Below are 23141 nucleotides of genomic sequence, written 5' to 3' on the forward strand. Positions count from 1 at the left end.
CAGATCTCATCACATGCACGGGTGGTCAATCAGGTTGGACATCATACAGTCAGTCTTCCAGAACAGAGGTTATTCCCAAGTAGACCTCTTTGCCACCAAGAGCAACAGTCAGTGCTCTCAGTTCTGCTCATTCCAAAACCACAGTCCAGGCTCGGTCGCTGATGCGTTCTTAACACCATGGGGCTGGGGTCTTTAGTATGCCTTCCCACCTATCCTGCTTGTCCACTGGATCCTCCTTAAAATTCACAGAGACAGGGTGATGGTAATCATGATCACCCTGTCTTGGCCCAGCAACATTGGTATACAACCCTTATAGAGCTGTCTGTGGGTGCCCCGATTGCCCTGCCCCTCCACCGAGACCTGATCATGCAAGACCTTGGGCGCCTCCTTCACCCAAACCTGCAATCTTTGCATCTCATGCTTGGAAACTCTGTGGCTAAATTCCATGGACAGACAGTGCTCTCAGTCAGTGAGACAGATTCTCCTTGGCAGTAGGAAACCTTCCACTAGGGCTACCTACCTGGCAAAATGGAAAAGGTTTTCCTGTTGGTGTGAACCCAAGCACCTTCAACTGCTCCAGGCTCCCTTCCCAGTTATTCTAGAATACCTCCTGCGCCTTAAGCATCAGGGTCTATCCCCTTCCTCCATCAGAGTACACTTGGCAGCCATTTCAGCTTTCCATTCAGGGGAGTCTGGGCGCTTGGTGTTTTCTAATCCCATAGTGGGGTGATTCCTCAAAGGTCTGGAAAGGGGGTTCCCTGTATTCTGGCCTACCTGTCCCAACCTGGAATTTAAACTTGGTCCTCTCCAAATCATGAGTCCACCATTTGAGCCCCTGGCCACTTGCTCCCTCCTCTACCTCTCTTGGAAGGTGGCATTCCTGGTGGCCATTACTGTGGCAAGGAGGGTCTCTGAGCTAAGAGCCCTCACCTCTGAACTGCCTTACACAGTGTTTCATAAGGGCAAGATGCAGCTTAGACAACACCCTAAATTTCTCCCCAAGGTGATCTCCCAATTCCACATGGGTCTGGACATTTGCTTACCAGTGTTTTTTCCAAAACCCCACATGAGCCTGGGACGCCGCAGCCTACACACCCTGGATGTCCGGAGAGCCGTGGCGTTCTATATAGAGCGAATGAAATCTTTCCGCAAGTCAACCCAATTGTTTGTCGCCATAGCTGAAAGAATCAAGGGTCTTCCTTCTCTGTGCAACGCATATCGTCCTGGATCGCAGACTGCATTCGCACATGCTATGAGTTGGCCAAGGTTCCAGCCCCAGCAATTACGGCCCATTCAACCAGAGCACAGGCATCTTCGACAGTCTTTCTGGCTCAGGTCCCTATCCATGAGATCTGTAAAGCAGCCACCTGGTCTTCAGTGCACAGGTTTACAGCCCACTATGCTGTTAATCAACAGGCCAGAGATGATGCAGCAGTCGGCAGAGCTGTTCTCCAATCAGTCGTTCCATGATTTCTACCCTCCTCCTGTGGTAAGCTTGGAAGTCACCTAATTGGGATGGACATGAACAATCACTCAAAGAAGAAAAGACGGTTACCTACTGTCAAGGTTCCTTCCCTACTCTGAACTCTAGGGTACAGATGTGGGGACCTGCATGAAAGATCCCCTAAGTTTATTCTTAGCAGCTTAGGTTAAAAACTTCCCCAAGGTACAAACTTTGCCTTGTCTTTGAACAGTATGCTGCCACCACCAAGCGTTTTAAACAAAGAACAGGGAAAGAGCCCACTTGGAGATGTCTCCCCCCAAAATATCCCCCCAAGCCCTACACCCCCTTTCCTGGGGAAGGCTTGATAATAATCCTCACCTATTGGTACAGGTGAACACAGACCCAAACCCTTGGAACTTAAGAACAATGAAAAAATCAATCAGGTTCTTAAAAGAAGAATTTTAATTAAGGAAAAAGGTAAAAGAATCACCTCTGTAAAATCAGGATGGTAAATACCTTACAGGGTAATCAGATTCAAAACATAGAGAATCCCTCTAGGCAAAACCTTAAGTTACAAAAAGACACAAAACCAGGAATATACATTCCATCCAGCACAGCTTATTTTACCAGCCATTAAAAAAAGGAAATCTAATGCATTTTAGCTACATTACCTACTAACTTAACAGAAGTTATAAGGCTGCATTCCTGATCTGTTCCCAGCAAAAGCATCACACAGACAGACACAGACCCTTTGTTCCCCCCACCTCCAGATTTGAAAGCATCTCGTCTCCCCATTGGTCATTTTGGGTCAGGTGCCAGTGAGGTTACCTTAGCTTCTTAACCCTTTACAGGTGAAAGGGTTTTGCCTCTGGCCAGGAGGGATTTTATAGCACTGTATTCAGAAAGATGGTTACCCTTCCCTTTATATTTATGACACCTACCTTTTCATAACTGTTGTTCTTTGAGATGTGTTGTTCACGTTCATTACAATACTCACCCCCCTTCCCCTCTGTTGGAGTCAACAGCAAGAAAGAACCAAAGGGGGGTCGGGCTGGCAGGGTAATATATACACCACCATGAGGGTGCTACTCTAGGGGGCTCCTCTGTCCTCCTGATGGGAGCTGCTAAGGGAAGAACTTTCCGACATTCATGTACGCAGCATGCGCACACCTAATTGGAATGGACGTGAACAACACATCTCGAAGAACAACAGTTACGAAAAGGTAGGTAACCGTCTTTTCCTGAGACGCCCAGCACTGACACAGCTCTTCATGGGGCCCGTCTGATAGTAGGCACCATTCCCACTCGCCAGTGCCTCAAAAGAAGAAGCCGGGTGACCGTTCTCCTCCAGCCAAGTTATGAGACATGTGACCCCAGGTGGGCCACTCCTCAGGATCCCCTGCCGGGGCCGTGTCAAGTCCGGCCCCACCTCGATCACTGGCGCCTACACAGAAGCTGCAGTTCCCGTCGTCTCTGGAAGCATACCGGGCTGCTCGGGACCTCCTCCATCTTATGGCACCGTTCTCGCCTGCCAGGGAGGAACCCTCAGCACCAGTGGATTTGCGTCCTCCAGTGCATTCAAAGGGGAAGCCAGCTATGATGTCAAGACGATCCCCCTCACCATGTCTCTCAGCACCTACCTGCTTGCACAGAGAGCCTACCCGCTCCCTGAGCTCTCGACATTCAAGACACCGAGGATCGGCTTCTCCGTGATCTTCAGTGTCTGAGACCTCAAAGTCAGAGTCCTACTCTTATTGCTCTGGGAGGAGCAGAAGTCGCAGGTCGACATCCGCCAGAGACATGAGAGAGCCCCAGGCATGGCCTCCGCAGTGGCAGAACCCGCCTCAGTGGCCCTTCTGGACCCCCTGGGCTTTTCACCAGGGCCAGGGAGGAACCAACGGTCTACGCTCTGGGACATCTTCCGTGGCCTCTGCCACCTTCGTGCCACTTTCTGCTGTGCATCTGCCATCGGTGTCTGTGGTCCCAACACCTCCGCCTCCGGCTCCATTATTGACTCCAGCACTGTGCTTGGCTCCGACCTCGTCTCCGCCCTTTATGGCGTCGACATACCCATCTCTCACGCTTCACCTTGATGCAGGCACCGGCGGCCCCAGTGCTGATGTTGGCACCAGGACCTCTGCTTCCAGCGGCTCCTGTGAGCGTGCCGATGCAGCTCCCTCCCATAGGGCTGATGACTGCGCTGACGCCTGCTTCAACGTCCACAGCCCTGGCATCATTGATGGCACCACTACCTCCAACGCTGCCCCAAGAGTCATGTGACCCCTTGGGGACAGATGGTAGAGAGCTTCCACTTCTGGCACATGCTTCCTCCTCTTCGTCACTGCACGAAACATTGGCGGGGACAGCCATAGCTGTATATTGCTACGTAGGGCTGCCCAGGGTCTGGGCATCAAGGCTGGGGAAGTGGTAGAGGAGGCTGATCCCATGGTGGACATCCTAGCGCCCTCGGGACCTTCACGTATACCCTTGCCACTTATAAAGACCGTTGTGGACACCACTAAGACCCTGTGGCAGACGCTGGCATCCTTTCCACCTACTGCCAAATGCAACAAGCAGCAGTATTTCATCCCCTCCAGAGGGTTCGAGCATTTATACTCTCACCCACCTCCTGACTCACTGATGGTCGATGCGGCTAACCAGCGTGATAGGCAGGGCTTCCAAAGATCCTTCTCAAAGAACTGGGATGCTAAACGCCTAGACCTTGTGGGGAGAAAGGTCTACTCGACAGTGGTTTGCAGCTCTGTATCACTAACCAACAGGGCATTGTGAGCAGGCACTCGTACAAAACCTGTGCAGCAATGGCAAAGTTCATGGAACTTGTCCCTTCGGATTCCAGAGCAGGGTTCACAGCCTTGGTGGAGGAAGAGAAGCTAGTCTCCCGGGCTTCCCTGCAGGCTACATTAGACCCTGCAGGTGCCGCCACTAGAGTGATGGCGATGGGGGTAGCTATGAGGCGCAGTGCTTGTTTCCAAATCTCAGGGTTACCCTACGAGGCCCAACAAACCATTCAGGACCTCCCATTTGAGGGCGAGACTCTGTTTTCTGAAAAGACAGACAAGTGGCTGAACATCCTGAAAGACTCCCGAGCCACCCTCAAATCCTTGGGCCTGCACACCTCCACCATGAAGTGGAGACACTTCTGCCCACAACCCCCTCAAAGGTTCCAGCAGCAGAGCCGCCAGGACGGTTCTCAGAGGAGGAGCAGGAGTGGCAGGAGGAGGCAACACCCTTCCTCAACTCAGGACTCTGGCCAGCCCAACCCGCTCTGGCCCTAAACCAGCCTTTTGAAGGTGCAGTCGAGGACGGCACACCAGATCACGGACTGGATCTAACCCGCCTTACCTTTTCCTCCTGACTATCCCCTTTCTACCGTGCATGGGTGATTCGCTCGGTAGAGATGGGATACTCCATCCAATTCTGTGACCTCCCGCCCTTCCACCCTCCTTCCCCGTCCCTCTTCAGGGACCCTTCTCACAAGCAACTTCTCATTCAGGAGGTGCAGTCGCTCCTATCACTAGGGGTAGTGGAGGAGGTTCCTCTGGAGCACAGGCGAAGGACTTCTATTCCCGGTATTTCCTAATACCGAAAGCCAAAGGTGGCCTCAGGCTTATCCTGGACCTACGCGAGCTCAATAAGTTTGTGAAGAAACTCAGGTTCAACATGGTCTCCCTGGCCTCCATCATCCCTTCACTAGATCCAGCAGACTGGTATGCTGCCCTCGACTTGAAGGACGTGTATTTTCACATCTCAATCGCTCAGAACCACAGGAATTTCCTCAGGTTTGTGGCCAATAGTTCCCACTACCAATTTACTGTCCTTCCGTTTGGCCTATCAGCAGCATCTTGAGTATTCACCAAATGCATGGCTGTCTTCGCTGCTTTTCTGTGGAGACATCAGGTATAGGTATTTATGTACCTCGATGACTGGCTGATCAAAGGCCACTTCAGGTCACAAGTTTATCAAAGCCACCTTCGACAACCTGGGTCTGCTCCTAAATGAAGCAAAATAGACTCTGTTCTCCGTCCAGAGGATAGAGTTCACAGTGGCAGTACTGGATTTGACCCAAGCCAGGGCATTCCTCCCCCAGGTGAGGTTTCAAGCCCTCGACGACATGATCCAGGGAGTCGCACAGGTTCCCACCACTGCTGCGAGAAACTGCCTGAGGCTTCTCAGGCACATGGCAGCCTGTATGTGCGTGGTACGACAATGCCAGACTCAGGTTTTGGCCACTACAGTCGTGGCTAGCATCAGTCTGTCGACCAGCCTGGGACAGCTTGGACAGTATGGTGACCTTGCCTCCCCCTGTCCTTGATTCACTATGGTAGTGGACCAATGCCCAGCAGGTGTGCTCAGGGGTCCTCTTTGCTGCCCCACAGCCCTCCCTGTCGTTGGTGACGGACATCAGATTTGGGTTGAGGAGCTCATCTGGGGGACCACAGGACCCAAGGCCTCTGGTTGCAAGCAGATCTGTGCCTCCACATCAATGTCAGAGAGCTCAGAGCGGTGTGCCTAGCATGTCAGTCATTCCGCCCTTACCGAACTGGACAATGTGTATCAGTCATGATGGACAATACGGCTGCAATGTTCTATGTCAACAAACGGGGATGCACACTCCTCTCCCTTTTGCCCCTAGCCCTCGTGCTATGGGACTTCTGTGTAGAACATTCAGTCGACCTCCAGGTGTCATACCTACCTGGGATTCAGAACGAACTGGCAGACCGCCTCAGCAGGTCGTTCCGCAGCCACGAGTGGTCCCTTCGCCCAGACGCTGCAACTTCAGTCTTCCAGAGGTGGGGATTTCCCCTGATCGATCTTTTCGCCACACGATTCAACAGGAAGTGCCAGCAGTTCTGCTCCTTCCAGAATCACAGCCTGGGCTCCACAGCAGATGTGTTCCTCCTCCACTGGGAAGGGCTCTCTTATATGCCTTCCCACCAATACCGCTTGTTCACAAGGTCCTGCTCAAGATGCGCAGAAATGGTGCTTGGGTCATACTGATAGCACCGGCTTGGCCTCGTCAGCATTGGTCTAAATCTCTCCTAGACATGTCAGTGGGAGCCCTGATTACCTTGCCGCTCTTCCCGGACCTTCTCACACAGAATGACGGACGTCTCCTGCAGTCGCTCCATCTCACAGCATGGACGCTCCATGGTTGAATCCGTCAGAGTTTTCCTGTTCAGACCAGGTTAGACAGGTCCTCCTTGACAGTAGAGAATCCTTGACAAGGGCCACGTACCTTGCAAGTGGAAGAGATTTTCAGTCTCGTCGACACAGCATGACTCGCCACTGATGCTAGCCTTAGTGCTGCACGTTCTGGACTACCTTCTATATCTGAAACAGGAGGGTCTCTCTTTACCTTTTATAAGAGTGCACTTTGCTGCCATCTTGGTATTCCACCTGGGTGTACAAGGCCGCTCGGTTTTTTTGTAACCCCATGGTCAGCCGCTTCCTAAAGGGGCTCGACAGGCTGTACCCGCGTGTTTGCCAACCGGTTCCTGCTTGGGACCTCAACTTGGTCCTCTCTAGACTCATGGGGCGCCCCTTTGAGCCTTTAGCAACATGCTCCCTGCTCTACCTCTCCTACAATGTCACGTTCCTGGTGGTGATAACCTCGGCCAAGAGGGTGTCTGAGCTCAGAGCTCTGACTTCAGACTCGTCCTACACGGTGTTCTTTAAGGACAAAGTTCAGCTCAGGCCCCACCCTGCATTCCACCCTGCATTGCAGTTCCACATCAACCAGGATATTTTCCTTCTGGTTTTCTACTCTAAACCTTATTTTAACGACAGGGAACAGAGACTCCACACTCTCTGGACTTCTGCAAAGCGCTTGTTTTCTACATAGAACAAAACCGTTCAGGAAGTCAGTCCAGCTCTTTGTGGCAATGGCGGACAGGATGAAAGGCCAGTCGGTTTCGGCCCAGCACATTTCATCATGCATCGTGGCCTGTATCAGCAAGTGCTACAAACCTGGCAGGGGTCCCCACGCCTCTGATCACTGCGCACTCTACCAGGGCCCAGGCTTCATCGATGGTGTTCCTGGCTCAAGTTCCCACCCAGGAAATGTGCAGAGCAGCAACGTGGTCTTCCATACACATTTTTGCCATGTACGATGCAATCACCCGGCAGGCCAGAGACAATGCGGCCTTTGGAAGAGCAGTACTCCAATCAGTGGACAGCTCCGACCCCACCTCCTGAATTTGGCTTGGAAGTCACCTGATTGGAATGGACATTAAACAAGCACTTGAAGAAGAAAATATGGTTACTCACTTCTCGAAACTGTTTTTCTTTGAGATATGTTGTTCATGTCCATTCCAATACCCACCCTCCTACCCCTCTGTCGGAGTAGCTAGCAAGAAGGAACTGAAGGGATGGCAGGTCTGCGGGGCTCTATATTGAGTGCCCTGAAAGTGCGACTCCAGGGGGCGCCCAGGCCAGCCCGACAGATGCTGCTAGGGGAAAAATCTTCCGGTCAACGTGCACGTGTGCGCGCACACACCTGATTGGAATGGACATGAACAGCACATCTCGAAGAAAAACAGTTACAAGAAGTGAGTAACCATTTTTTCTCAGACATTGGGCCTAGTCCTACAGGATGCTGAGTGCTCTCAATTCCCAATGAAGTAAACCGTGGTTGATGACATTCGTCATCTTTCAGGATCAGGTCTCTGGATAACTGAAACACTGCATTGTGCTTAGTTATGTATCCTCCAAGAGTGTGCAGACAGAGCCCTCTTTTGGCTTGATAGAGTAATACAAGGTTAATTTACTAGCATATACTATGGCTAACATTTTTATTCTTTCCGTGTTCTAGGCTTTAAAAAATGAAATGCTATACCGGTATGCCACTTCTGTTAATATTTTAGCAGCTTAAACAACCAACCTTCATAAAAGCATTTAGCTGCTTTTACTAAATAGTAAATTACAGTAGAACCTCGGAGTTACGAACACCTCGGGATGGAGGTTGTTTGTAACTGAAATATTCGTAATTCTGAACAAAACATTACGGTTGTTCTTTCAAAAGTTTACAACTGAATGTTGACTTAATAGTTTTGAAACTTTACTATGCAGGAGAAAAATGCTGCTTTTAACCATCTTAATTTAAATGAAACAAGCAAAGAAACAGTTTCTTTACCTTGTCAGATCTTTTTTTTAAACTTTCCCTTTATTTTTTTTTGAGTAGTTTATGTTTGATGGAGTGTACTGTACTGTATTTGCTTTTTTGTCTCTGCTGCTGCCTAATTGTGTACTTCCATTCCAAATGAGGTGTGTGGTTGACTGGTCAGTTTGTAAATTGGGTGTTCTTAACTCTGAGGCTCTACTGTAATGGGCTAAAGCAGCATTTAAAGCTGCAATAAACCAAGATACCGGACATTATTCATGATAATTGTCCTTGTGATCAACTGAGCATCAAATTCAGGACACTTGGTAAACTTTATAACATTAAGAAAAAATTATTATTACCACCAAACCCAACTGTTAAAAGGTGTTACCTCCTCTGTTGTTATAGTTAATGATGTCTTCTGCAACAGACCACAATACTCACATTGCTCTTAGAGCAATATTACTAGTGACATGCTGACATTGCTAACAGTGACTTAGCAATGAGCCAGTTACTTGCTATTTTCCATTTATTAAATGAATTTAGTTTACAACTTTTGTTTGTTTGTGATTTTTATGACTCTAATTGTTCATGATTGATAAGGCACTTATGATTGTTGTTTTTAAACACTTGTGATTGGTCATCTAAGTCATGTCATTGTTTCTGCTCCCTGATTGGATGACCCAAGCTTTATACACAGTCTCTTTTTTGTTTGTGAGTCATTGGTGCATATTCATAATTGTTCAAATGTATTGTGTGAAAAATGAAAAGACCTTTTCAAAATCACATTGAAAGTGCTTTCATGAGTATTACTTTTCTGCCTGTTCATTTGAACTACTTTTCACAGTGCTTATATTTTATAGGTCATATTTACTTCCATACAGTGGGTCAGCACAACGCCTATGCACTACTCAAGTCCCATTTACATCCACTTAGCACCCTAGAGAAGAAGGATGGTCTAGTAGTGGTTAGCCTCGGACTTGGAGACCCTCGTTCAATTCCCTGCTCTGCCATAGACTTCCTGTGTGACCTTTGGCAAGTCACTTAGATCTGTGCCTCAGACCAGATCTACACTGCAGATTTATGTCAGTACAACTACATTGCTCAGGGGTATGACATAACTACTGCCTCTCCAAGAGGTGGATTAATTACACTGAAAGGAGAGCTGTCTCCCATTGGTGAAGGCGCATCTTCACCTAAGTGCTGATCCTGCATTTTAAGTGAATACCTGCCCTCAGTTCCCCTTCTGTAAAATGGGGATAATAGTACTTCCCTACCATGCAAGAGTGTGAAGATAAATACATTAAAATGTTGTGAAGTACTCAGATACTATGGTGATGGGGACCATATAAGTATCTTAGATAGATAGGCCCAGTATCTGGGAATCAGATAAAATTACTTTTCTGTATTTATGAGAGGTTTTTCACAGTCAGGCTGGAAATGCATATCGAGTGGGGTCCTGCAGGGATCAGTCCGGGGTCTGGTTCTGTTCAATATCTTCATAAATGATATAGATAATGGGCATAGAGCATACACTTATAAAAGTTGCAGATGATACCAAGCTGCTATGGGTTGTGAATACTTTGCAGGATAGGATAAACATTCAAAATGATCTGGACAAACTGGAGAAATGTCCTGAAGTAAATAGTCTGAATAATAAGGACAAATGCACTAAGGAAGAAACAAGCAATTGCACAGGCACAAAATGGGAAATAACTGCCTAGGAAGGAGTACCATGGAAAGGGATCTGGGAGTGGTAGTGGATTGCAAGATAAATATGAGTCAACAGTGTCACTGTTGCAAAAAAAGCAAACATCATTCTAGGATGTATTAGCAGGAGTGTTGTAAGCAAGACATGGGAATTAGTTATTCCACGCTACTCTGTGCTGATAAGGCCTCAACTGGAGTATCGTGTCTGGTTCTGGGCACCATATTTCAGGAAAGATCTGGACAAACTGGAGAAAGTCCAGAGGAGAGAAACAAAAATGAGTAAAGGTCTAGAAAACATGACCTGTGCAGAAAGATTGAAAAAAATTGGGTTTAAGTCTGGAGAAGAGACAACTGAGGGGGGACATGATAACAGTTTTCAAGTATATATAAAGTTGTTACAAGGAAGAGGGAGAAAAATTGTTCTCGTTAACCTCTGAGGATAGGACAAGAAGCAATGGGCTTAAATTGCAGCAAGGGAGGTTTAGGTTTGACATTAGGAAAAACTTCCTGTCTGAGTAATTGAGCACTGAAACAAATTGGCTGCAGAGGTTGTGGAATCTACGCCATTGGAGGTTATTAAGAACAGGTTAGACAATCACCTTTCAGAAATGATCTAGTTATTACACAGTCCTTCCTTGAGTTCAGGGGACTGCCTAGATGACCTCTTGAGGTCCCTTGCAGTCCTACACTTCTATGATTAGCATCTTTAGTCTTGCCAAACTACCTCTGAAGAGAGGGTGAGGTAAGGTAATAAAACAGTTTTTGGCTTAGGTAGGATTTAAGTGGTGCTTAGGGCTTGTGGTGGCCTGTTGCACTGGGTTTAATTTCACCTATAGTGATTTACATCCTCACGAGCTTTTATATATTTAGTCCAGTGCCTGAAAACACCTTGATTCTGAAAAGTGTTATCTAAGTGCTGATTACTGTTATTGCTACAAAATGACCTCTACATTATTTTCTTGCTTCATAGATAAACACGAAACAGCTGGTGCAAAGCTCTTGAAATCTTATCAAAAACTGAGGTAAGACTTGTAGAAGGACAAATTGTCCTATGGTATTGAGACTACAATACAATGAACATATTTTATAATACAAAACAGCTTGCTGCTTACGTTTTCTGATTACCAAGACGGCAAATCTCAAGATTTAAAAAAGTTTGAAATGCAGTTAGTAATACTATAGAAAGATTGCCACTCTTTTTGGCTTTGTACATTCTATAGAAATTGTAGAAAGAATCCTACTTTTAGCTGGACAGTTTCCTTGCTTTAGTTTATTGGAAATTCAGGGAAGCATACAGTATTTTGCTGTGATCTTTTTCTCCAGTGCTTTTCACATTTAAAGGCTCTGTTTAAATGATGTGGGTTGAAAATCATTGCAGGAAAAACAGTAGTGGTACAAACATGCAATTAACTGACTGGAGATTTTGCCTATTGTTATTTTTTAAGTAAATATAAGACAGGAAGGACCCTATTTGTCAAGGTGTACCTAAGTGTATGTAGTGTATATTCTGTTAAAGGAATCTTGTTCCTTTAAAAATGAGTAAATAAGAATAGATACAAATCATAGACCAAACAGAGCCTTTTTGGTGGGGCATAGGTGTATCACCAGAGAACCTGTGGATGGTCGAATACAATGGTGAGGATGATCATATAAGTATCTAGATAGAACAGAGTAGAAGCACGGGGAAGTGCATTGTCTGCATTGGGAGTTTTGATTGTGTTAGGAGTACAGGATCAAGGAGCACGGTCTGGCCCCTTTATGCTTCATGAAGGGGCTGGGGTGGAATAAAAGTGCTCTAAAAGCCCCAGTTCCAACCAGGGTGAATCCCTCCAGCACAGGAACCATGGAAGACGGCCATTAGGCTGATTTCTGAGGATCCTCTCACAAATTGGTATAGATGGCAGGTTTCAGAGTGGTAGCTGTGTTATTCTGTATCAGCAAAAAAAAATGAGGAGTGCTTGTGGCACTTTAGAGACTAACAAATTTATTTGGGCATAAGCTTTCGTGAACTAAAACGCACTTCATTGGATGCATGCAGTGGAAAATACAGTAGGAAGATGTGTCTACACAGAGAACATGAAAAAATGGGCAACATTTGCTGGTATTGATGGCAGGAAGATGCATGCACGCTGGAGTCAGTAGGGGTAGGGCTGGGAGGTGGGGGTACAGTATGCACTGGTGACCATAGGGCAGCTCAAGGAGGCTGCAGTGACTTAAATAGTCCCTCAGGTCTGTCTAAATTATACTGGATGGAGCAGCTGAGGATCAGGAGGGTGCAAAGCCACTTTAGCCCTCATTCCTGTGGCTGCAAGTTCTTTGCTGAGCCTATAAGAAGCGTAGCACAGACTCATCCAAGATCTTTAGGTTGCAGGAGAGAGGTGGCTCCTCTGAGGAAAGAGAAGAAACAAAGAAAGAGGTTGGGAAAACTGTAGATATTAGAGCCTTGTGAAAAAATATGTTAATTGTTTCTTTTCTCCTAACTTCCTAGTAAAATTTCTGTGGTTCCTCCTACTCCCCCTCCTTTCACTGAAACCACCAGGGGAAACACCGCAATGGTAATGTATATATGTGCAGATATCTAAGAGCTCTTTCACTGGAAACCGGCCAGCCGCAGAAGTGTAGCAAATAGCAACAACTTGTAATATTGTTTAGGAATTTGTTGCTATATAAATGTTGCTTTTATTTCCTTTGTCTCGTTCCTTTTTCTGAGGAGTTGGTCTCTTAGGGACATATTAGATTAGTCACCAACTTTTTAGTGCATGTTATGTAGCCATTTGTAATGAAAACTTTGCATCTGGTGTTTGTATAAATGAGCGAAGAGCAGAATGATTTTGGTGGTTGCAATTTCATCACAGTTTCTAGCAGGTGGATTATTAGGACCGGATCCAAAATCCATTGAAATAAATTGGAAGACTACCATTGACTTCATAGGGCTCTGGATTAGGCTCTGGTGCCCTAATTCAGCAGCCCTTCCCTGCTCAGAAAAGCACTTAAGCACATGTTTAATTTTATACATATACTTAAATCCCATTGATTTTGATGAAAATTTTTCACTTGCTCTACTTCCAGTCCTTGTGAGGATCCTCTGAATCCAGACTGCCAGAAGCATTACAGCAGCTCTAAGATTAATAAGACTCTTTCTTACCTTAATTTAAATGCAAACAGTATTATAAAAAAATAATCAGCTATGTCATTTTGTTTATATTTATGAAAGCAATATAGAAATTTCCTGGAGAGTTTTCTGATGGTAGTGCAAAAGAACTCAGTTGAAAGAGCCACCCCCTTCCCCAACCAGATTTGATGCTAATATTTACATGTAGTGCAAAAATATGTGCTTATAAATGCTACAGAAATGATAGCTCTGGGCAATCTTACACACATGCTATTTTTGCAATTTCTAAAGGCGCGTGACATGGGAAGCTTTAAAAACACAGTTCTTTATTTTATCTCTTAATTTTTTTTCTCTCAATTGCAGGAAATCAGTCAATCTAAAAGTTTTAATAAGTCTGTGGAAAACTTGTTTCTGTCTCTTGCCACAAATATGAAAAGTAAGTGTCCTTCAGTGCTTTGCCATTTAAATTTGAGCCACAAGTGGTTACAAGTGAAGGGTCTGTTAGTGACTGCTGCTAAGACCAACGAATATTTATAAGGCATGTCTAATTTTCCATCAGAATTCCCTCAGATTTTTTTTAACAAGCTGAGCAACTGATGATCCCAGCTGAGCACTCTCTCTTTTCTTGCTAAGTAGCAAAAAGACTATAGATGAAGGTTGGTGTTTTTTTTTTTTTAAACAAATGTAACTTTTCAGATATGTGGAGATAAAACCTGAAAATACTGCAGCAAACTCAACTATTGTGGCGTGGAATATGCTAACTTTCTATTGTGGTAACCACTGTATTCTCCATCTTCCCCTCCCCAAGTGAACTTGTCACAGATTGCCCTTCTTTGATCACTCTCAGAAGGAGGGATTTAGTATTGTCTTTCTCTTTCCTTTCAGTTTTTTTAAAAAACCTCTCCCTTCTCTTTCTCCCTCATTCTATCTTCCTGTCAGTGTATGTGTTTTTAAAAGTCATCCTCTCCCGTCAGTTCATCTTTAATCCTGATACTCTTTGTCCTCCTCATTTTCCTCTTTGATTTATTGCTATTCTCTGTTCTTCGGTAATTTTAGAGCGCAAGTTTAGGTTTTGGATACGTATATGGAACAACCTGCACCTACTGGAGGGCAGAATTTGGCCCTCTGTGCATAGCAAAAGGGAGCAGTAGCCAGAAGAGAACAAGCTCTGACCCTTACGAAGACCAGAGACCCCACTGTTTGCATATATTTTTACTAATCCACTGCCTGCTGCAGAGACTGGGGGCAGTTGTACACTTTGTCCCTCATAGCTAGAGTAGTATCCTTATCACAAGGATTATAAAATGAAACTAGACCTGAGTAACTTGGCACTAGTCTCTTGCCTCCTCTCTGTCGTCTTTCCTCTTAATCATGCCTTTCCAATGAGGAGTCCTCCTTGTTTTTGGTGATACAGACTAACATGGCTACCACTCTGAATCCTTTCTAATGAGACTCCTCCCTAGCCAATACCCTCTCCTCGTTCCCACAAAATGTAATCCTGTTTGCCCATGTGACCCAAGAACACTGAGAAGCATAACAGCCTGTATATATATAGACACTGTGATTGTTAGTGTGGATTGAACCTGGAATATACAACACCAAAAGCACAAGCTGCTACCATTTGAACTAGGGCAAGAGCCTCTTTAGCTGTAAGAAAGTATGGTAAGCTGTTATTGTCTGTGAAATCAGCTACCAAAGAAAGACATTATTACTCACCTTAAGCCAGCATGTAACCCAAATACTATGTGAGGAAGCTTGGCTTTTCCTTGCTGATCAGGGCAGAGCGTGGAGGAAGGGAGGCCAGGGAAGAAAGGGGTGTTTCCTAGAAGGAAGGTTGGCTAGTTGGGACTCACTGTAGCTAAGAGCTCTAACTCATCACTGCCTCCTGTTGGGCCAGGAAGCCACCTCTTCTTGACACTGTGCCCCTTAGTAGTTTCCTTCCAGCCCAATGATAAACACGTGGGCCAAAATTTTGAGTCATGAGTGCCTAAAGTTAGGTTCCTACATCCATATTTTGGCATGTAAATAAAAGTGGGCTCATTTGCAGCAGTACTGAGCATACACAGCTCCTGTATTTTGCAAGAAGTAAAAAATGAAGAGCCTGGTTATGCCCTCTGACACTCCCATTTAAGCCAATGGTACTCGTGTGTGCATATTTGATAGCACATCTGGAACCAAAGGATTTGAGTGTAGGATACAAAGCGTTAGTTTCCACAGATTGGATGGCTATAAAGCCTTTCCCTGGTAGGGTGCTAGTTCCAGTTCATTCTCTTTGGCAAAGAGAGAAAGTTGTTATAACCTTTTAGTTGTTGGATGGTGTATGTGAAATGCATTGCTGGTCTTGGTCTAGTTCAAAGCACAATCCGCAACTGGCAATGATTGGCATCCTTATTGATTGTCGTAGCAGAGACGCCAAAGAAAGAATGGATGTGAAAATTGAACTAACTTGACTTTAGAAATGATCCCTCCAACAATCCTATTGTTAGAGCAGTGTGGGGCAAGCCTATGCTGGTACTGAATCTATTATAAACCTATTGGGCCCATTAGGTCTGTCACTCCAGCCCCTTTTCTGAGTGCTGAATTCACTATATATTTTTTTAAAAAATCCAGTCGCATTTACTGTAGGAGACAACTGGACTGAGCCTCTTTATGAATGTGTCACCTTGCACGTTCACTGCATACACAAAGCTCAATAAACGTAGGAGGATCGATTGCTCTTAAAAGCAAAACCTATGTCATAATGGCTTTAAACGTAAGGCACCCCGAAGTCCCACTGTTCTTGAGAATCTGAACAGACTTTGCAAAAAGAAAAGGAGTACCCGTGGCACCTTAGAGACTAACAAATTTATTAGAGCATAAGCTTTCGTGAGCTACAGCTCACTTCATCGGAATGCATCCGATGAAGTGAGCTGTAGCTCACGAAAGCTTATGCTCTAATAAATTTGTTAGTCTCTAAGGTGCCACGGGTACTCCTTTTCTTTTTGCGAATACAGACTAACACGGCTGCTACTCTGAAACCTGAACAGACTTTGTGAGTTTCCCATTGCAGCAGCCAGTGTTATACACTACAGGAGAAAGATTTATTTCCCCAGTAGATATTAAACATGTGATAGCTGTTGCTCTTTTTGCACCACTTGTACTGCAATATTTACTCTTCATAAGTAGCTATGTAAGATAGTGTTTACAACACATAGTCTGTCTGTTGCTGGGACTGCCCATCTTTAATCTTCAGAATCATGAATACGTCCTCTCCTTCCTTCCCCCTCCTGACTGCATCCCAAGGTGAAAGAAGCAAAGAAGTGTTGCACTGAAGCTCTAAGTGCACTGGCAGGTTTATTTGGCTAATTGTGTACAGCCCATAAGGATTGATGCATTACCATATTTTGTTGCATTAACTATACTTCAATCTGAATTGCTTGGGAAAAGGACCTTTAATGCACTGAGGCTCTGGTTTAGCCAGGAGTTTAAGCACATGCATAAGTTTAAGCAAGTGAGCAATCCTGTTGAAGTCAGTGGGGGTACTTACATCCTTGAAATCATGCATGTGGTTACATTCCTGCTGGTCTGGGGCTTGAATATAAAATGTTTCCATTTTCTTCCATATTTTGTATCCATTTTAATTGACTCCCCATTTTCCTAATTTCCACTGTAGCACTCCCATAAATGATCATAATGGTATTGCATTTGTGTATTGCCTTTTATCCTAAAGGAACTCAAAGCACTTTACAAATCAATATCTAAACTATATGTAAGGATCATCCTCTAACCCGCTTCTGAAATGCAGGCACCTCTGCGATGAAATTTTGTTTGATAGCATACAGCAAAAATACACGGTAGCTTAGAACAAGGAGTGAAGAATATCTTGAGGCTTTAGGGAATTTAGGTAGGCAGAATGCAGTTACACAAAATGGGACAGATACTTGCTTTCCCATCTGTTTCTTTTTCTCAGGTAATCAATAGTAGATCTGTAATCTAAAAGATCTGAAAGGCATAGGATTAGCTTAATAAATCTCCAGACTTGCTGACAATGTTCATTATAAATGTGCACCTCTCTCCTTGTATTCATTTTAGAAATCTCAAAGTCCCAGAATGATATGAGGGCTGACAAAAGTCTCCTAACTACAGATTACGGGCAGGAAATGGAAAAGAGGAAGGAAAGGAGGAGTCAGTCTGACACTGCCATCGATATTGCAAACAGGGTATGCAATTCATTATACATAGTCATTATAGTTTTAAGGGCTGTTTTGTGATTGGAATATGGTTAGAGGACTGATGATTGTCATGATACAGTACTGGCTTTATTAGAGTAGTGGAAGCTAGTTAAGGTTACTTTGAGATGGCCACTGGATCTCCTCCTTTTTTAACTCTTTCAATAATTCTTCTTTTTGGCTGAAATTCTCCAGCCTTAGTCTCAGCTCAAAGCTAAGGGCTAGTTTGCATGGAGCCACCTTGCTCCAACAGGGAACACCAGGAGTGCACGTGGCTCACAAGCTCTCCTGGGGCTGCTTGGTGCACACTCTATACCAGCCAATAGGCTGCTCCGATTGCTCTACCAGTCCATTTGCTGGCCCTCCTTCAGTCCCTACTGATGCAGAGGGGACTGAACTATGTCTCTTCCACACCATTCCTGGGACTTGTTGGGCAATTTGCTGAGGAGAGCCACAGTAATATGTCAGCAGTCCCTCATCAGCTCCCCAATCCCCCTCCCACCCACCGGCAGCCTCTCCGATCAATGCCTCCCTCTCCCTCCCTGCACTTCCTGATCAGCTGTTTCGTGGCATGCAGGAGGCACTGGGGGGGGAGGGGGACGAGTGAGGGCACGGCTGGCTCAGGGGAGGGGGCAGGAAGGGGTGGAGTGGGGGCAGGGCCTGTGGCAGAGCCAGGGGTTGAGCAGTGAGCACCTCCTGGCACACTGGAAAGTTGGTGCCTGTAGCTTCAGCCCTGGGGTCGGTGTCTATACAAGGAGCCGCATATTAACTTCTGAAGAGCCACATGTGGCTCCGGAGCCACAGGTTGGCCACCCCTGCACTAAAGCATCGGGAATTGGCTGGTGTCGGTGTCAGAATGCCAGACTTAATGCACTGATGATCTGACATAGTACAGCAAATCCTAAGTAGTTTAGAAAATGAAGCAAATTATCTCTGTGGTGTTTATTTTTATGGGATGCATTGAAATTATATTATAAATATTATGGAAAATATAGATAGGTTAATCACCACAGTGTTTCCTTTTAGTTCTATGCCAGTTGTGTGTGACCAACCACATCACCAGTGTTTCCTCATTTTTCTGGTTTCACTGGAAAATCATTGCTGTGTTTCACTACACTGAGAAGCAATAAGAAAGGAGTTTATATACTGACATTCTCTGTACATCCTAACCGTGCTTTCATTGCACATTAAACACACATCCTATCGTGTTTTATAGATGAATGAGGTCTCTATAGTTTGAAATCTCCCAGTGATATGTTTGCCAAACAATATGTCTGGATTTTGTAATTGGCTATAAATTCTAAAGGTTTTAGGGTGATAAGATACGTCAGCACTTTGTATTAGAGATATAGAAAGGTAACATTTTTCTTGATTGTGTTGTCAGAGCTCTGCTCCTGGAGAACAGGAATTTCTAATGTCCCTCTAACTGAAAAACCCAAGCCTCTGCTGAAATTTTGGCTGATTTGGGTGAAGTTTTGGTTGATCTTCTATTTTGGATGTCGTGATTGCAATCTAGATTTTCTACTTCTGGTTGAAGTTTTTACTCACACCATTTTCCCCACCCCTATTTTATGGCTCTGAGCATTCATGCTGTTTGATCCCTAAATTTACTTTTAATCTCTGTGAGCTGTTGTGCCCCCCCCTTACTTTTTCCTAGCATTATCTCTAGTTCTGATCTTCGTCTTCCTTTTGATAGTTCTAATGGCAGTGTCCATCAGTTCTTACACTTCACTGTGTAGCCTGTTTGTTAATCTTTATCAAATACCTCATCTGTTATTCCCTCTGTGGTTTCCTAGTTTCTTTTTATCTTTGTAAACCAGGTTACAACCTTTCTTTTTTCCCCCGATCACACTGTTTGTTTTCTCTCTGCCAGAACTCTTAAACTGATCTTAAACTGCAGTTCTGCGCAGAAGAGTGACTGTCAAAATGGCACCTTCTTACTCAACAGATCTGATCCCTATGTATACTCAGACATGCCTCCTTGCTTTGATGACATAAAGCAGTAAACATTTATTTTTACTCTTGTTAGTTTGTTCCAGTATCTTTCCAGGCATCAAAGTTAGGCTGACTGATGAAGACTGAAGCAAAATAGGCACTAACACCTCAGCCTTCTTGTTGTCATATCTTATTAGCTCTCCTTCCTCACTAAGTAGAGGACCTACACTGGCCTTCATCTTTCTCTTGCTCATAATCTATTTAAAGAGCTTCTTCTTATTGCCTTTTATGTCCCTTGCTAGGTGTAACTCACTTTGTGCCTCAGCCTTTCTGATTTTGTCCCTTTTTTACACCTCTACCCCGATATAACGCAACCCGATATAACACGAATTTGGATATAACACGGTAAAGCAGTGCTCTGGGGGGGCAGGGCTGCGCGTTCTGGTGGATCAAAGCAAGTTCAATATAATGCGATTTCACCTATAACACGGTAAGATTTTTTGATTCCCGAGGACAGCGTTATATCGGGATAGCGGTATATGTGCTATTCTAACCTTAGCACTGGTATTAACATTGCCCTATCCATCATCTTTATGATTGTTTTGTATTTAGCACGGTAGAGAAGTATAATGGCTTGGATTGTGCATAACCTGGTGTTCAGAATGAGGTCTGTTTTCAAATTAATCTCACCATTTCATCTTCATCAATGGCCATTTTTATAGGTCTTTCTACTAGTAGTACAGTTAATCTCTGTGTTTATTAAGGGCATGTTATCCCCTCCCTATGTGCAAATAATTCTCACTAATGTTGTTGGTTCATTCAGGCAGGAATATTCTCACTAGTCCTTTGGTAGTAAACTCCACTGAAGTGTTTCTTCAAACAAATATTTATTCCAAAGTGATCTTTTCCTTCTTTCCTTCTGCTGTTTCCCTCCCCCCGCCCATTCCCTTGATGAAGTGTGTTTCACAGACTGTATTTTCTTGGAAGAACAGAGGCAGATGGACGGGAGATACTGAGGAATCCTACCTCATCTCTTAATTTTGCCCCCACAGTCAGAATTTTCATGTGGGGAGTGGAATTTAAAGATGTGCTGCTTGGAACTCCCTCATTCAGGACTATAGCAAAGTTACAGTTGTACAAACATTGAATGTTCAGCCTTTCTCTGGAGTCATGGCTAAAGTAAGACTTGTCAGTCCATCCTTGTAGAACACGTTCAAGTTACATTCATTCTGGTCTTTCTTCACATAGGTGGAGACAGGCATATGCCATGTACACTGCAACATACAATTTGTAATTTCCTGGAGGAAGAGTTCTTTTGGCAAACTGCCAGGATTTTGGGGGTGGGGGTGGAGTTGTCCTAATGAGGTCTTTTATTAATACACTGCTACAGTAATTACCTTTAATTGTAGTTGCCATGTTAGCAATCATCATATGGTGGATAATGGCATGTCCACCACATAGGATCATGGGTATACTATGGATCGAGTGGAGCAGCAATGGATCAACCAGTGTGTCTACAAATAAAATTTAGTTATAGACCTTTTCCTTGGTCAAACAGTCTCCCAAAGTAGGCACACCATATATGAATTGTAGGTATGGACTGTATATTTATGTGGCAGAACACAAGGGGGAGGAGGGCAGGAAACACTGGGGACTTGACTTAACAAAACAAATGAATGGAAGTTCAGTGCTACATCTCTTACAGATAAAAAATATACCAAGCTTTCAGCAACTCATCAATGGGGTGTGGGACGACAATGAAGTTTTCACCAAAAGATATTGCAAGCAGGGAGAAGACATTTCAACCAGTCCCAGAAGTGACGCTGTATTCTGTGGTGGCAAAAAACACGTAAGTGTCAATGCGAGATGAAGCAGAATAGAACAGTGGTGTAAAATGGACTGAAATGTAGGAGTTAAAAGCTTGTTCAATATAGCATGTGTCATGGATTATGCTCAGAAATAAGAGAATTCTACTTTCGTTCAGATCAAGGAAAGACTGTCTGTCCTTGGCATGGTCCTTATAGCAGTGTTATAAATTTACTGCAGCATAAATACAGCTGAATGAATGGCAGTTAGCTGAAACCTCAGGTTAATTGAAGTTTAGTTAATGTCCTCTGTGGTGTGCAAACTCAGCTGCCTCATTCTCTTCACTGAGGACAGTTTATAGTAAAGGACAAAAACATTGAAGTGCAAAGACGATCATAATCATTAGGGATGGAAAAGCCTTTCTAAATCATTGTCATTTTCTACAAAATATAGTCCTCTAACTGATGACATATCAGATACTGCACTTGATCTTAGCCAGAAGGGAGAGAAGAAAACCAATCAGAAGTCAATGCGACAAGGGTTTTAAAGTCTCTTTGATTAGCTGTTATGTTAACTATATGACTCTGAGGGTAATGCTTTCAGTATGTTATAAATGACTTGGCAGGAATTGTCAGGGCACAGTGGGAATCATAGCTGCAGTGTCTAGGAATTTCAGAGCTGGAGTTAAGAAGGAAGGAAACTAAAATGGCTCTTAGGGGCCAAATGTAATTGAACCAGTCTCTTGCTTTTTAGTGACAGAACAATGAGATAATTTTACACCTGCTGTTCAGAGGTGTGAATAACTACACAAAGTCAAGGCAGTGGACAGTCAGGCCCTCGGAGTTTGCCAACAGTTCACCACACAGTTGTATCTGAGTTGCCATAAATTTCCTCTTAGCATAGGTCATAACTGTGATGCAGTTAGCAGAGATGACTTTTGAATGGCAGTCACTACTGCTATCTATAGTGATCTGCCTGTATTCCTCCTTTTCCTTTTAGAACATGATTATTTTTTGAGCGATAGGATAAGGTGTGGGGAAAAAATAAATACAAACCCCATTGATATAAGGGGTTTACCTAACTTGTATTTCTTACAAAAAAATAAATGAACATAACCCTAATCATTGCTTATAATTATATATTCCTTCATACATGAATAGATATTTATTGGTGGATAAATACCCCAGTAATGATAAAACAACTGGAGATCAGGGAGAAAGCCTTCAGAATGGAAGAGTGGACTTGAGGTCTCTTCTGTTAGAAACCCTTGTCTCCATGAGTCATACCTCTGTATCTGAGATATAGGGCTAGTTTGTGCCTATAAGGCACAGCTCTGTGTTGGAGAATAGTATGGAGATGTACTTGCCCCACTGCCTTGGAGAATCTCAGAGGGGGGTTGTGCGTCCTAGCATCTTTCCCACCTTGCATCCGTGTCAAGCCTATTACAACCTAGCTTGCAATGGAGTGGAGGGCAGTTGCAGGATGCATTCTGGGACTCCACTGGCTGTACTGTGGACAGCCCAGTCTAAAGAGTGAAATATCGCCTGCTGTCTTGTCAAAGGGGAGGCCCAGCTTTATCAAGCACTTTCTTTATGGGGGAGTTCTGTGATGCTGATAATTGATTCATCAAAATCTATCATTTAACCTAAGAGATGGTGTCGCTCCAACTCCTGCCAGCTGGGCTTGAGTACAGGAAGTCATTGTTAATTTATTATGAGGGAGCACTAAATAGACAGGGTATTTCCTTGTTAAATGTTTACAGTGCCTGCTTTCGTCCGAGGATCTGACCCCTGCTAAAGCCACTCC

At 44.5% G+C, this 23141-nt stretch overlaps 1 protein-coding gene across 8 annotated transcripts in view; it reads left to right on the forward strand.

The window, feature by feature from the left end:
* Positions 1-23141, forward strand: part of SYTL3 (synaptotagmin like 3) — a 76626-nt gene that overhangs the window by 35610 nt on the left and 17875 nt on the right. For 7 of the 8 annotated variants that reach the window (XR_006280451.1, XR_006280450.1, XM_043512254.1 and 4 more), the window contains 5 exons: positions 11245-11296; positions 12763-12829; positions 13750-13822; positions 17458-17585; positions 21235-21378. Coding sequence is in view for 6 of the 8 variants with exons in the window: in XM_043512254.1 (XP_043368189.1) it covers positions 11245-11296; positions 12763-12829; positions 13750-13822; positions 17458-17585; positions 21235-21378 (464 nt within the window). In the remaining 2 variants the exon portion in view is untranslated. The remainder of the gene's footprint in view (positions 1-11244; positions 11297-12762; positions 12830-13749; positions 13823-17457; positions 17586-21234; positions 21379-23141) is intronic. The other variant, XM_043512257.1, reaches the window with a different exon arrangement.

The sequence above is a fragment of the Dermochelys coriacea genome, chromosome 3 (assembly GCF_009764565.3).
Source record: "Dermochelys coriacea isolate rDerCor1 chromosome 3, rDerCor1.pri.v4, whole genome shotgun sequence".
NCBI lineage: Eukaryota > Metazoa > Chordata > Testudines > Dermochelyidae > Dermochelys > Dermochelys coriacea.